This window comes from Sciurus carolinensis, chromosome 15 (assembly GCF_902686445.1).
Source record: "Sciurus carolinensis chromosome 15, mSciCar1.2, whole genome shotgun sequence".
NCBI classification, from domain to species: Eukaryota; Metazoa; Chordata; class Mammalia; order Rodentia; family Sciuridae; genus Sciurus; species Sciurus carolinensis.
Genome location: NC_062227.1, coordinates 5148812 through 5163191, shown reverse-complemented (window position 1 = coordinate 5163191; position 14380 = coordinate 5148812). Strand labels below are relative to the sequence as shown.

The 14380-nt window shown below is 53.4% G+C and overlaps 1 protein-coding gene across 4 annotated transcripts in view; it reads left to right on the top strand.

Moving 5' to 3' along the window:
* Fancc (FA complementation group C) overlaps positions 1 to 14380 on the top strand; it is a 188019-nt gene that overhangs the window by 164034 nt on the left and 9605 nt on the right. For all 4 annotated transcript variants that reach the window (XM_047526406.1, XM_047526407.1, XM_047526408.1 and 1 more), the window contains exons 9-12: positions 5666 to 5718; positions 6967 to 7066; positions 11204 to 11279; positions 13238 to 13319. In XM_047526406.1, the coding sequence (XP_047382362.1) occupies positions 5666 to 5718; positions 6967 to 7066; positions 11204 to 11279; positions 13238 to 13319 (311 nt within the window). The remainder of the gene's footprint in view (positions 1 to 5665; positions 5719 to 6966; positions 7067 to 11203; positions 11280 to 13237; positions 13320 to 14380) is intronic.

Genomic DNA, 14380 nt, shown 5'->3' with positions numbered 1-14380 from the left:
GGAAATTCTATAGTTACCAAGATGTCGCAAAAACGAGAGATGAAAGTGCTGTCTAGTGCGATGGCCTTCCCAGATGGTCCTTGGCCTTCAGGGCTGCAGAGGCCTGGTCAGTGTTCCACTGACTCCAGATGATAAGGGGCTGGTCTGTTGTCACCTGAATTTTGTGTGCATATATGTGACATACATGTATATTTATTATATGTATGATATATACATACATATTTATACACACAATATTCCTTTGTTTTCTAAAATAAAAACGAGCTTTCCAAACCTGTTTACTTTTGAGGCTCACCTTTTGACTTCCATGGGTCAAACTGCTCCCTAGTACATGGCTGCCTGCCACAGTTGGTAGCCCCCTAATAAATCAAGGTTTTAACCCCAGTTTGTACAGGTTTTTAACTCTAGTTTTTACTGTACAGACTGAAACTTCTCAAAAGAAGGTGGTCTTGGCCAGGCGTGGTGGCGCATGCCTGTAATCCCTGTGTCTCAGGAGGCTGAGGGGAGGCTGAGGCAGGAGGATTACAAGTTCAAGGCCAGCCTCAGTAACTTAGTGAGGCCCTGAGCAACTTAGCAAGAGCCTGTCTCAAAAAAGAAGAAATGGCTGGTGGCGTAGCTCAGAGGCAGAACACTCCTGGTGTCAACAACAGAGGAGAGAAAGCAGATGTCCTGTGCTGCCCTGACAGCACCGTCACTGGAAAGCCCCAACCCGCGGCCTCAGACCTGCCCTTGAAGACCGATGCTGTCACCAGAGCAGTGGACGCCGCTCTCGAAGCACGCAGCCCTCGGCACCCTCGGGCTCCCGGGGCCGGCCATGCTTTCCTCAGTTCTGTTGGTGGAGCCCAGAGAGCCGTGTTTGGATTCCACCCCTGAGTGAGAAGGCCGGCAGGTGGCAGGGTGGCCTGTGCTCGGCTGCTGTGTGCCAGGGCAGGGCACCCTGGTTCCCGGGGCCTCCCAAGCTCTCCTTAGTGGGCTGACCCTGCTCTAAGGAGCTGCCCGTCCCTCCCCAGGCAGATGGGCAGCCTGGCACCAGGGGAGGATGCCCGCAGGAGGCACCGACAAGGCAGGGTTGGTTTGGGTTTTGTTTTGCCCAGATGATGAGTCCCAGACCCGCCTCACTGATTCTCCTCCCTAAAAGCCGCCAGGGCTCAGTGAGAGCATTTCTTAACCCCCAGAGCTTCAGGGCCAAGGCAGCCGTGCGCTCAGGGTTCTCGCGTGAGCTAGGGTGCACTTGCCTTCCTTTTCCAGGTAGCAGTTGTGGCCACTTTGAAGGAAAAAGGGACTTTGTTCCCACAAAATCCCAGTGCACAGTCCCCTTTTGTAAAATGTCACCCTAAAAACCTAACTCCACGGCCTGCACTATGTGGTTGGTTTCTGTGCCCGAATGGCTTTTTGCTGATGTTCTAGGGCATTCTTTTCCTATTTTTCTCCCTTCTCAGTCTCATAAGCATCTTCTGCTTGAGCTTTTTAGCGCGATGCGTGAGTGGTAGATGCAGCAGTGGCCGAGGAGGAGCGTGCGTGGTACTCAAGCTGCCGGCTCTGCCTCTGGACAGCTGCTGCTTTCCTAGGGCCGGCCTCCAGGGGGCACCAGATGGCAAGACAGTTTTACTGCCCCGGATGCGGTGGCGGCTGCCAGGCAAAGATGAAGGCTGAGAGGGAAACACCTAGAACAACGGCAACCCAAACCAGGGCAGCCCTGGGCCTGGCGCGTCTCTTGCCACTCAGTGGGCTCCGCGGAGCTCTCCTCCAGCTCAGGCTCCCCAGGCGGACCCGATGCAGGCACTGGTCCAGGGACCACTAGGGGGATATTTGTCCAGCGTCCAGAGCCGGGCATCCCCCAGGCGCACTCCCACTTCAGTGTCTGAACAGTGTGTGTAAATTTGAAAGGCAAAAGTACATTTGGTACTTGTTAAGTTTTTAAGGCCAGGAATGACAGATTTATCACTAATTAAACAATAATTGCATTATGGAATACTGAAAAAAATTGCTTGTAGTATAAACAACATCTGGTAAAGATTAAAAAGAAAGAATAATTTCTCCAAACCCAAATTTATTGTAAGAAACTTGAATGTTTTAAAACAAAATAGATCCTAAAATGTAAAAGGAATATTTGCAGTTTTATGTTTAGCATTTTGAAAATAGAAAAAATGGCATAAGGAAACATACATATTTATAAAGATACCTAATTTTATATGGTAGATGTGAAGGTTTTTATATAAATAGATTGTTTGAAAACCAAATCACTTTTTAACTCAATAAGGAGCTTATTGTTGAAAGTAATCTTAGGGAGAGTCTTTTCAAGCAGGACGCTTTCTGGTGAATGCAGTCACCCTTGATTTAGATGTGTACACCAACAGGGCAACAGTGGCTCCCAACAGTCGGGTCCTCGCAGGACAGGGTGGCCTGGCTGGTGGGCCAAGTGGAGAGAATGCCTCTTAGCAGGTTGCTCAAACGGTCATTTCCTGAGCAAAAAACTGCCTTGAAATAGACCTTGAAAAGGGAATCCATTGCAAACTCGCTGAACTTTGGCTTCTCACTCATGCGCTCCCTCTGTCCCGAGGCCGAGGGGCCTGTGTCCATGAAGGGCCTGTGTCCATGAAGGGTGGCGGTAGGAAAAGACCTGGGGAGAGCCTGCCCTTCACTGCCTCTTTAGTTTTTTCTAAGAGGCATTCGCTTTCATCTGTGAGTCACCTCAGTCTGTTTGATTTCCCTTCCTGGTTTGTTTTCGAGCATACACACAAAATCAGAAATGGAAAAAGATGACTATTTCTTCCTGAGTCTTGCTCATCTTTGTCCTCAGGTCTCTTTGCGTGGTTTGTAATAACCATTGCTGGGTTGGGATGAAGATAGATCAGACACATCCGGGCAGAACTGGAGACCCATGCTGTCCCTGTCTTGGGACAGGGTGGCAGCTGGCCTGTCCCTCTCCTCTCCTGAGCAGCAGCAGCAAGCATGTCTGCTCCACACTTCCTCCATGGCAATGGTCTTTTCTGCTCTCCTTCAGCCATGGCTGGGCTGTCGTAGGCAGAGAGGGGGCAAACAGGACAGTTCCAGGTAGCCGTGTGCTGGCGGGCAGGCCGGAAGGAGGGCAGGTGCATGCCCAGCAGAACAACCCAGGCCCAAGGAAGCAGGGCCCAGAGTCTGCAGCTTCCTGGCATCACTGTCTGTCTGTCCTCTGACATTTAGTGAAGGAATTGGAGGAGGGAAGGAGACCAAACTCGTGTTCTTGATGGCCTCCTGGTGACATCGTTTCCTCAGACTTGAAATAATCTGTGCGTGAGAATCGTTAGACCAGATGGAGAAGAGGGAGCTTGAGAAGGAACAGATTTTGGTGGGATGGAGAAAAACAGATGAGCAGATGGACCCAAGAGAGCTTTCCTTTTCCTTCTTCATTTTCAAGAACAGATAATTGCACAGATCATGGGACCTCTGAGTTGGGCTCCAGAACTCCGGGTGACAGCGACCTGTGCATGTCACCAGAGCTTCCCCTTGACAAGTACAGCAGGAGGCAGGAGGGTCAAATGTTTGCCTTGTTACTTGCAAGGATGCCATCAAGACTTGAGGGGAGACATGGCTTCCAGGGAAGCACACATGAACACCTTAACCTATCTGGAAGATTCTCTTGCTAAGAAAAGCAGCTTCACTGTGCTTTTGTGATTTGATGTCATGGGCACACATGCCCAACCCGGGAGCACTCCAGTCCTCATGAGGGGTCTCACTGACCCTGGAAATCTCTTTTTAAAGACCAACAGCAAAGGGTGCCGTGAGAAATAGCTGGGGCAAGAAGGGAGCTTGGCTTGAACATCAAGATCCCTGTTGCTGCTCTTTAGCAGAGTTCCCCTGCGCCCCAGCCTGCAAGGGCTCAAACAGGTTGTGGAGGGAGAGGGAGACTCAATGAGATTCTGAAGTATTTGGAAAGAAAGAAATGTAAGTGGACAGTCCACACGTGGGAGAACAGGCCGAGTCCACAGGCTGGGGACGTCTCCACCTGCACTCTCGTTCTGTCTGCAGGCGGCTATGACTTTCTTACCTGGTTCATCTGTGACTTTGATGGCAGCCCTTGTCTCCCCCTTGGACTATCCTCTCCTTGGCCGTCGAGAAATCCACGTAATCAGACTTGGAGGTTCTCGGCTAGCTCAACCCTGCAGGTGATTCTGTCTTGCCATTTTCCACCCTGCCACAGTCCTACCTGGGCTTTCTCAGGTACTGTTGTTTTGCTGTGGCACGTGGCATTGTTGTTGGTCTCCAATACCCGGTCTCTGTGTAAAACTGAAGCCTTGTCTGCAGACCTAGGCCAAGCAGGCTTCCTGGGGACAGCACTGCTTCTCCCTCGCTTGGTCTTTTCCATTTTGAATACATAGAAACGTATGATATTTTCTGGGCATGTATCCAGTGACCTCTTCACAATGGTGACTTACAGTGAGGCTGGGAGGCAGGGAGGTTAACCGACTTGATAAGATCAAAACCAGGAAGTGGCGGCCTTTCCTCTGGTGAGTCACTTATTTAAAATGAATTTGTGAGAATTTCATGTTGGTTTTAGATAAACGTGCACATAGGCGAAGGTTAGGGATCATGGGTTACTGTTTCAACTTGCAAATCACAAATCCATCTCCTTCAAGTAAGCAAAGGCCCTGGTCCCTTCACAAACAAGTGGCCTCCTGGGCAGCCTGCAGTGGTGCCGCGTGAGCACTAGGTGGCGAACACTCAGTGCCACAAGAGACCAGCAGGGCAGGAGGGGGAGCCTGGGCGCCATGCTTTCTTCAGGGTGGTCCAGGAAACTGCAGAGGCAGAGCACATTTTCTTTCTTGCGAAAAATGCTTCCCAAAGCAGTTCACGTGCAGTGTGCTTCGAAGACGTTCCCTGAAGAGCCTGGCCCACCGACGTGTGGCCTCTACTGCAGAGTACCTGTTTTATAACACATCGAGGTGTTTCTATCAGGCGTAAACTCACGCTTTGAGCTCTGGCCAAGAAGATATGGAACCTGGACCCCCACAGGAGGCCACAGGAGGCCACAGGAGACCAGCCTCTGCAGATGTCAATCATCAAAACCTACCACGAAAGTACTCTAGGAGTAAATTAGGTATCCTTCATCATTTGGGTTGAAGCTAACTTTTTTCTTCCATAACACTCTTTTCTTCCTAAATAATTAAAGCTGTCAAATTCACAGTGCATTGACTGGGTAATGTCATTTAGTCCAGCATGACAGTTGCTACTGGCTTCCCCAATAATAATTTTAAATTATTGTGTACTCATTACTAAATAAGCAGGACCCCCATAACAGCAAGCCAAACCTGCCTTTGAGGCACTTGTAGGCCGCTGAGGAGGTCAGACCAGGACACACTTAAATAAAACTGGCCACACAGGTGGGCCGAGTTTTCACTAGGGCGCTGGTAGGTATTTTTGAATATCCATGAAACTTATTCATCTTTCTGGATCATAAGGGCTTATTATAGAAAATGTGGGGCACACGGGCCGAGGAGGAAATGAAGCTTCCCATATCCCTATCCAGAGAGCCACCCGCACGCCAATTGTTCTTTTCTCCTAACCCAAAGAAGGACGCCCATGTTCTGCGTACCAGCCGCCGGAAAGCATCTGCCTGACAACAGCAAGTTGTTGTTGCCGAAGTGCCTGTAGTTTCACCTTCTCTGGTCTGTCCCTTTCACAGCCGCAAGCAGCCTGCCATCCCGCCGTATTCAGAATCGTTGATGAGATGTTCAGGTAAATATGATGCTGTTTCTGCCAGCAGTTGATCTAAAAATGCTCAGCCTCCAAGCACGTTGTCTGGCGATACCAGGGGAAATGTGAGTTTCTGACTCCTTTTCTGGCCAGGCGTTTTGGTAATTGAAGGTAAAAATCCAAAGTCAACGTGTATTTAAAAGCCTATGCCTAAGAATTAAGATAACTTTCTTTTCTGTAACCTTTCTAAATTTTAAAAGCAGAGTGGACTGGCGTTTGGTCACGAAAGGTCCAGGTGGCTTCTCAGCTTGGAATGGAGAGGTGCAGTTCCCGCCCCCGCCACAGGAGGGCCGGCTGCGCTTTGGAAAAGGCTTTAGAGCCGGGAAGCCGGCAAGCCAGAGGAGATAAAGCCTGCCTGAGAGAACTTTCCCCAGGGCAGAGTAGGCCAGGCGTGTTGTCTTCTAACACGTGAATTTTTATTTTAAAATGCGAGTCCCCCGAGAGAGGTGCTGGGTTCTAGAGGGCCGGTGGTGGCACACTGGGCTGGTCATGGCACACAGTCTGGGGTCCCGAGACCAGGCCCTCACCCAGGGAGTTTCCAGCTTCCGGCAGATGCTGGGCAGCAGGGCACCGCCCTGCCTCTGCCCCACCGTCCTCACGCACAGCGGTGGCTCTGGGGAAAGGGATTTGACAACCACGAATACCTCACCCCTTGGTCATCTTGAAACATGCCAGCTCTGAGCTAGATGACCTGGAAATAAGGCGGCAGAGTCCCCTAGTGTGAAGCAGGCCAAGTGGCAGGGTTCTGCTTTCTGTTTTTTTGTTTTTTTTTTTTAATCGTTTTTTTTTTAGCTTAAGCAAAAAGTTAATTGTATGAAAATGCAGGGAAAGAAACCAGGTGCACCTGGATCCTCCAGCCATTTTGCTGGGGATTTGCCTGAGCCATCTGGCCCTTCGGGTCAGCTCTGTTGCTGCTTATGGAAGCAAAATGTCTGCTGATGTCGCACGTCAGGGCCAGGGGCGCACAGATGCTTGCAAAGAGCAAGCGACCCTCGCCAGGGCTGTGCAGCGCTCAGTGATTCTCAAACCGAGAGAGCTCGCACGGTGCGCTTTTGAAGAAAATACTTGGAAAGAGAGCGGCAGGGCTCTCCTGCCTTCACACGGGGACTGGAGTCTGATGCCCGGTGCTGAGGCTCCGGCCAGGACGGTCCGCTCTCGCCTGTGTTGCAGTTCAGGGCCACAGGTTTGCGCGTCACTCACTCAGTGTATCGATCATGTCGCATTGTGCAGGTGCGCACTCCTGGAAACGGATGGAGCCCCAGAAGTCCTAGCTGCCCTTCAGGTGTTTACACGGTGCTTCCTGGAAGCTCTGGAAAAAGAAAACAAGCAGGTTCGTTACACTGTGTGTTACAGAGAAAAAGAGGCCGTTCACAGTATTTGGCTACTTACCTGAAAGGAATGCTTTTATTTTCAAAATTCCTTGGTTCATTTGTCCAAACCCCAGCCCTGCGTGTGCTAAACACATTCTGTGGCTGGCTACACCCTCAGCCCTGTTTTCAAACTTGTTTTTCTCCAGTGGTGGTACGGTGCCCCTCTTGCTGAGATTCATGTCCAGCCCTTTCTGTTTTTATTCATTGGGAGCCAAGGTCTCACCAGGTTGCCCTAAGGGGTCTGCCCCAAGTTGCCTCGAATTTGATCCTCGTTCCTCGGCCTCTCGAGGGGTTGGGGTCACAGGCACACACCACCACATCTGGCTGTTTCCAGAAATTGTGATGGACTTTTGCTCATGAAGAAAGCTTCCAAATAAACGCCCCAGCAAAGGTGAAGCCATTTTAGCTGGAAATAAGTCAAGGTAGTTTGTTGCCTGGTACCCTGGTGCCTGGAGCTCGTCTACGGCTGTTAGCGCCCACGCGCCAGCAGGGGACCTGGAGGAAGAAACGCAGTCCCATGTTCACGCTTCGTCCTCTTGCGGCGTCCGACCCTCAGCCAGTAAGAGGCATCCTGCAGTCCTGCTGGGCAGGGCCACGTAGGAAGGACCACTTCTTACAAAGCAGCCCCGGATGTTCTTCATGGTGGTGACTTCGTCCTGTCAGAGGCTGGGGCAGCCGTCAGTGACTGGAGGAGAACAGAATGGCAGTGACCAGGTGCGCAGGTGCCTCGGCCAGCCAGGGGCCCCAGCGGGCGAGGGCTGCCAAGGCATGCTCAGTGCAGGCCTGTGTGGAACGGGGTTCTTTATCCCAGAGAGCGTCCTCCGCCGGCGCCGTGATGGGCCCTGGTGCCTGGTGGCGCAGACCTGGCTGTCACGGTGGTGTGCGGCCTCTCGGGAAGGGTGGCGGGGCGCCTCTGTGCTGCCTGCAGTTGGACTTATGAGGGCAGAGCTGGGGTGCTGGGCCCTGCAGGAGCCCCCGGGCTGTGGCAGCAGCGAACGTTTCCGACTTCCTTTCCCGTGCTCCTCCCTGGGGAGGAAGCAGACAGCATTGCCAGTGGCGCCCAGCCTGGAATTTGGGCGGGGGGGCTCCCCAGAGAGGCACTGACTTTCACGATTATTTTGAGGTGTGACTATAAACATCTTTCCTCCTCCCTTGGACATTCCTTTTATTCCCAGTTAGGAATTGACCTCCAGCAGATTGGCCCTTGGCCTCCTGGGACATACCCAGGTTGGGGCAGAGGACCCGGCAAGAGTGGTTTTGCTCTGCAGCAGTAGCGACTCTGCTGTTCCCAGGATCCTCCAGGCCTCCTGGCATTGGGCGCTGTGCTCTGGACTGGAGTCCTCGTTGCTTTTAATTTAGAACAGTATCCTGCCCAGGCCGCAGGGTCTAGGGGTGTGGAACCAAAGGTGGACCTAAGACCAAACGTACCAAGAGCACATTAGCTTCAAAAAGTAAGTGAGAATTAACTAAGTGTTTTAATAAAAAGGCAGAGATGTCAGATCATATTAAAAACAGAAAAAAAAAGTAACATTGTTCTCCGTTTACTCATCTTGACTATAAAGACGAAGGTAGGTTGTAAGTAGAAGGAAGGAAACAGATGTGCTATGTACACAGCAGGCCCAGGGGGTGTCTGTCAGCACAGACCAGGGGCTCACCAAGAAGGAGGGACATTTCCTGATGACTGAATGGTTGGTTCATCATCAGAAATACCAGACATCAGTGCCTAATAACAGTTTCAAAACACATGAAGGAAAAACTAACCAAAGTAAAAGAAGAAATAGACAAACTCATAGTCACACATCAAATACTTGTGAATACATTTCACAGAGACACACAGCCCCCAGCTGAGAACTGCACAGCATTGCCGGAAAACCCCACGCCTGCTTGGATGAGTGAAGGGAGAAGCCACTCAGAGCCCCGGCGCCCTTCTCCCCAGCTGGCCAGTCACTTCAGTGCAGTCCCAGTGCATTAGCAGGTTTGTAGGATGGAAATCAAAGCTGAATCCAAACTCACGTGGGAATGCAAAGGACCTGCAGCAGCCAGGGCGATTTTGCAAAGCAAAATCAGAAGATTCACACTCTCCGATCAAGACTTAAAGCCATGGTGATGGAGCAAGTTACTGGCTAAAGGACCGGCCCATGTGCCTGTGTGGTCAGTTGATTTGTGACAGAGACACTGGGCAGCTCAGCAGGGTGAGGAGAGTCATTAACAAATGGTGGGGATAGCTGAATGTCCACTCGTGTTGGGGCAAGCAAGAACTTCCTAGAAGGAATGCAGAACAGCAGCAGTGACCGTTCCAGGCCAGTGGGGCAGCCAGACTTCGTGGGACTTTCAGCAGCTGTTCTTTGACAGATCGCAGTAAGAGCAAGAGCAAGCTGGCCACCAGCTGGGAGGTGTTTGCAGAACCCACTTCCAACACAACTGGCCAGAAATGCGAAGAGTGTGCTCTGCTTCCTTAGAAACAGCCCGATTCTTAGAAATGGACCAGAGACTCTGGGCGTGGTAGCACATGCCTATAATCCCAGTGGCTCCGGAGGCTGAGGCAGGAGGATCACAAGTTCAAAGCCAGCCTCAGCAAAAGCAAGGCTGTAAGCAACTGTCTCTAAATAAAATACAAAATAGGGCTGGGGATGTGGTTCAGCGGTCAATCCCCAGTACCAAAAGAAATGGACCGAAGACTTAAAAGATACATATACACTGGCAGTGAGTACATGAAAACTCTTTGGTGTCATTGGTCACCAGGAAAAGCGTGCGTGAGCTGATGTCTCATGCCACTAGAAAGGCTAAAATCAATAAGCTGGGCAATACCCAATGTTAGTGAGATGTGGAGCAACTAGAAAGTCCCCCTGTTGCTGGGGGTGTGAACCAGCACCCACCCTGACCAGTGACCCCTCTCCTGCAGGACTTGCCCAGCAAATGGAAGCACCTGTCCACACAGGTGAAGATACAGATGTTGCTGGCAGCTTTGTTCATAATAGCCCCAAACCGGAGAGAACCCCGTGCCCGTTGGTGGGAAAGTGTGACTGGACCCTGGCATATTCACATGGTGGCTGCTCAGAGCAACCAGGGAGGAGTGGAGAACTTCGGCGGTGACATGGGTGATCTCAGAAAAAGCACACTGGGCCAGCACAGCCGGACCCGGAGGGGCACGCAGGCTGCGGCTCCGTCTACCTGAAACTCAAGAACAGCAGAACTAAGCTCCTGTGAAGTCACACCACTGGCCTCCTGGGAGTGGTGGCGGGAGTCGGGCGCTGGCGAGGGCGTGTTGACGGCGTGTTTGTGACGCGCACTTACACGTCGCAGACTCAGCCTGTGCACCGCAGGCTCTCCAGGTCCCAGCGCCAGCTGGATTGACTGCTGTGCCTCTGGGGTGGGTGGCTGTAGCTTGGTGGCCTGCAGGGTGTGTGAGCACGGGAGGGCAGGGCTGTGGCTTGGGGTGGAGCGCCTGCCTGGCACGCGTGAGGCACTGGTTCCACCCTCAGCTCCACATAGAAATAAACAAGATGAAGGTACTGTATCCATCTACGACTAAAAATCAAACCACACGGAAACACGGAGCCTCTCCCAGCTGCTCCCACTGCATTGGGAGATTTTTTAAAAATTCTTTTGGTCCAGGAATTGAACCCAGGAGTGCTTAACCACTGAGCCCCATCCCCAGCCCTTTTGTATATTTTATTTAGAGACAGAGTCTTTCTGAATTGCCTTAGGGCTTTGCTAAGTTGCTGAGGCTGGCTTTGAACTTGCCATCCTCCTGCCTCAGCCTCCTGAGCCTCCAGGGTTACAGGCGTGAGCTTCCACATGCAGCTGAACTGGAATATTTAGGTGTGTAATTGGGTTTGTGTGAGGAAAAGAGCTCAGATAAGATTTCAAGAGCACGACTTTGTTTTTCTCAAGTCCCAGAAAGTGAGTTTAAAAAGGTTCATTATTCTGAATAATATTTATAAGTTTACTGGAAGCATATTTTCTTTACTGAAGTTCAAGAAGATGTCTGACCATGTTAGTACGGCAGGTCTCTCGGGGCAGAGAGGACAGGACCGTGCTCCTCCTGCCCGGCGAGGCCTGACGTCTGTGCTGTTCTTCCGTTTGACCCGCTGCAGCTGAAGTCTGCGCTCAGGGCCTACCTTCCTCACGCCCCTCCGCCTCTTGCCACGGTGCTGTCGCAACTTCCCTACGGTGAGTGCCCTTGCCCAGACCAGGGCGACCTCTGGGGAAGACCTCTGGCCAGTGGTAACCCTGCCTCTGGTCCCTCCCCGTGACACCATGGGGACAGGCATGGTGTCCAAGCCCTCGGGCTCCCAGGCTCACCTGCGGGTTTCCGCGTGAGAATCTGCTTTACTACCTGGTTATGATCACCTACCAAGGAAGGGGAGAGAAGAGAGGAGAGAGGCCTCGGCCCTCCGCCAGGGTCTGCTCCAGGCCCACGGGCTCCCACCGGGGGGTGGGGGTTGCTGAAGAGCAGACACGGCGAAGGGCGAGGCCAGGGCGACCCAGGAACTCGCCCTCCCGGGCCGGGGCTGGACAGTTGGTGCCATGCTGACCTGGCACCGCAGCCACCTCCTGCCAGCCTCCGCCTGCGTTGGACGTGCCAGCTCAGGTTCAGGGAGCGCGGCCAACACCCAGGCGAGGGCCGCCTGGGCTGGCAGGGACCCGTGGTGCCCGGCAGGGCTCCTCTGACCCAGGAAGCCCGGAGGGGGCGCGGGCCGTCTCCTGTCCCCCGCACCCTTCCTTTCTCCTGGGCCCAGGTGGGACGGTCGAAGGTGCTGCAGTGGAAGGTGCTGGGGTGTGGCTCCGTGGCCGCGGGCTAAGCTTCCGTGCACCATGGCGAGGGGGTCTCCTGGAGGAAGGTGGGCGTGCAGCTTCAGAGCGTTTTACAAAGCCCAACTTCCTCTTCCTTGTTTAGGACCCATCTGGCACTGTCCTGGGTGTTGGGGGCGGGTGGTCCCAGCGGGATCTCCGGGTGAAACTTAAGGTGTGGGAACCACACAGGAGGCTTTGATCAACAAGACCCTGGTCAGGAACGCGCTGTCCTGGGTGCGCCTCGCAGCAGGGTCAGAAGGGCTCAGCCCGAGGTCAGCCCTCTGGGAACCCGACTAAGCCCCCGAAGACAGATGGGGGTTGTCCCTGCTCACGTGGGAACTTGACCAAAGGCCAGGCGGGTGGTGGGCAGGGACTCCACCTGTCTGCCCTGTCGCTCGGTGACTGTCCTAGATGTCTGCCCCAAATCAACAGTTGACTTCAAGCAGAAGTGCAGAAGCTCCTGGGCAGGATCCGGAACACTCCTCTGTGCGTTGCTTTTAGAAGGAAAAAATGTCCTATTCACATTCATGGGAAACGTATCTCATGTCCACCACGGGTCTCTGGGGCACAAGAGATGGTCACTTCCGAGCCCTAGCTAGGAGCCATAGGAGAGGGATGATAAATACCTAAGCCACTAATAAAAAAAGAAAAAAAAAAAAAAAAAGAAAGAGAAAAATGCCCAGAAGCTGTGAGTTGAAGGTCACGGAGCTCCATGGAGGGCGGGCGGGTGCCCATGCTGTCCGTGGCACCCTGGAGACTGGCCTCAGCGCTCTCTGTTGTCCTAGGTGCCCTGTCACACCTGTCACTCAGACCTTGACAAGAATGTAGGTAACACGTGAGGGGACATCTTAAGGTCACAGAAGCCAGAGAAGCGAACTCAGAAGCCTTTGTTTGTACCAAGCCCGTGTGTTTTTTTCTTGTCTTTTCTTCGATGTAAGCCAACAATCTTATACCAAATTTCATCACGAGCGTAGAAAACCGTGGAGCAATCCATTCCTGAGTCCTCATGGTGGTTTTAGTACAGGCTCTGCATATATTGAACTCTGAGGCGAGCGGTGGTGGAGCGGAGGTCGGGAGGGTGGAGAGGAGAGACCTGGCCACGGTGCTGCTTCTGCACCCTGTACCTGCTTCCCTGTGACCGCACCAGGGGCGCTCTCACGTTTGGAAATACCTGGTGACGCTGACAGGTATTTCCTTCCCAGGCTGACAAGCTCCCGGCTGGGAGAGTGGGGCTTGTTCCATGAACCAGAAGAGAACAGACATCCCCAGACTCCTGCAGGCCTGGCCCAGGTGGCTCCTCCTGGGTCCCTCTGACTTCCTTTCTGCTCCCACAGATCTCCCCCCGGGACGCTGGCTCCAGCCTCTGCAGCACATTTCCCAGCTGCTCAGAGAAGCGGTTGAAGCCCAGGCTCACGGGTGAGTCCACCGGCAGGTCTTTCCCTCCGTCCTCTCCTTCCCTTTGAGCAGGGCGCAGATGGACGCTCTCTGGACTCTCCTCAGACAGGCTGCACTACTGTCTGCTGAGAAGTGAGGGTGCAGGAAGCTGTGCAGGTGGGTAGGTCAGGATGGACGGATGGAGGGCAGCTTTGCCCTCCTGCGCCCCAGCCACCCAGACAACCCAGCCCAGCCAATGCCGCTGAGACTGATGAGGTGCTCTCCTCCCAGGGACGCGGGTGTAGGGCTGAGCTGCCCCTCTCCCCCTCGTCCTCCGCTGTTCTGCAAGTCAGCTTCGTAACATTTATCCTACGTTCTCGGAGAGGGCTTGGACACAGCGGCCAGGGAGGCAAGGACTGTGCTGAGAGCTCAGGGGTCCTGTGCGAGGAGGAGCCAGGCCAGGTCCATGGAGCCAACTACAGACAAGCCTGGAGCATTCCTGTCCCACTCAGGCCTGTCCAGAAGGAAAGTCCCCCACGCGAACCTCAGGCCCGCCCTCCGTTGTCTGTAGGGGAGGCGCTCACCGGCCGAGAGCCCCTGTGCTGGAGGAGAGCCCGGCCTTCCCACAGCGCGCACCAGGCCCTGTGTGACGCGGGGGTGGCTTGCAAGAAGCTTTAGCTTCCCCGCACTGAGATCCGTGTGGAAGGAAGGAAGACAGTACAGGGCTCAGGGAAATTCCCCATTGCTGAAATGTGGACCAGAACCTGGGTCTCACTGGAAAGGAAGCTGGACGTGCTTCCACCGATGTCCCACCTCCTGCCCCCGCCTCCCCTGCTTTCCAGCTGGACCCCTTTCCTACCCTGGCACTGCCCAGGGCCACTGTTGTGGCTGGGATGCTGAGTCTGCACAGCAGCCCAGCCGTGCAGGCCAGGTGGAAGGCCGCGAGGTGCTCTGCTGAGTCCCCTCCTGCTGTCCTGCCGTCCCAGCCCAGGTTGTCCTTTCTCAGATTTGAACTCATTTAAGGAATCTGAATGTGAAGTCTCACTGTCTGATGTCCTCAGAACACCGGGGTTTGTTTTGGCTTTGGTGCTGAGGATTGAACC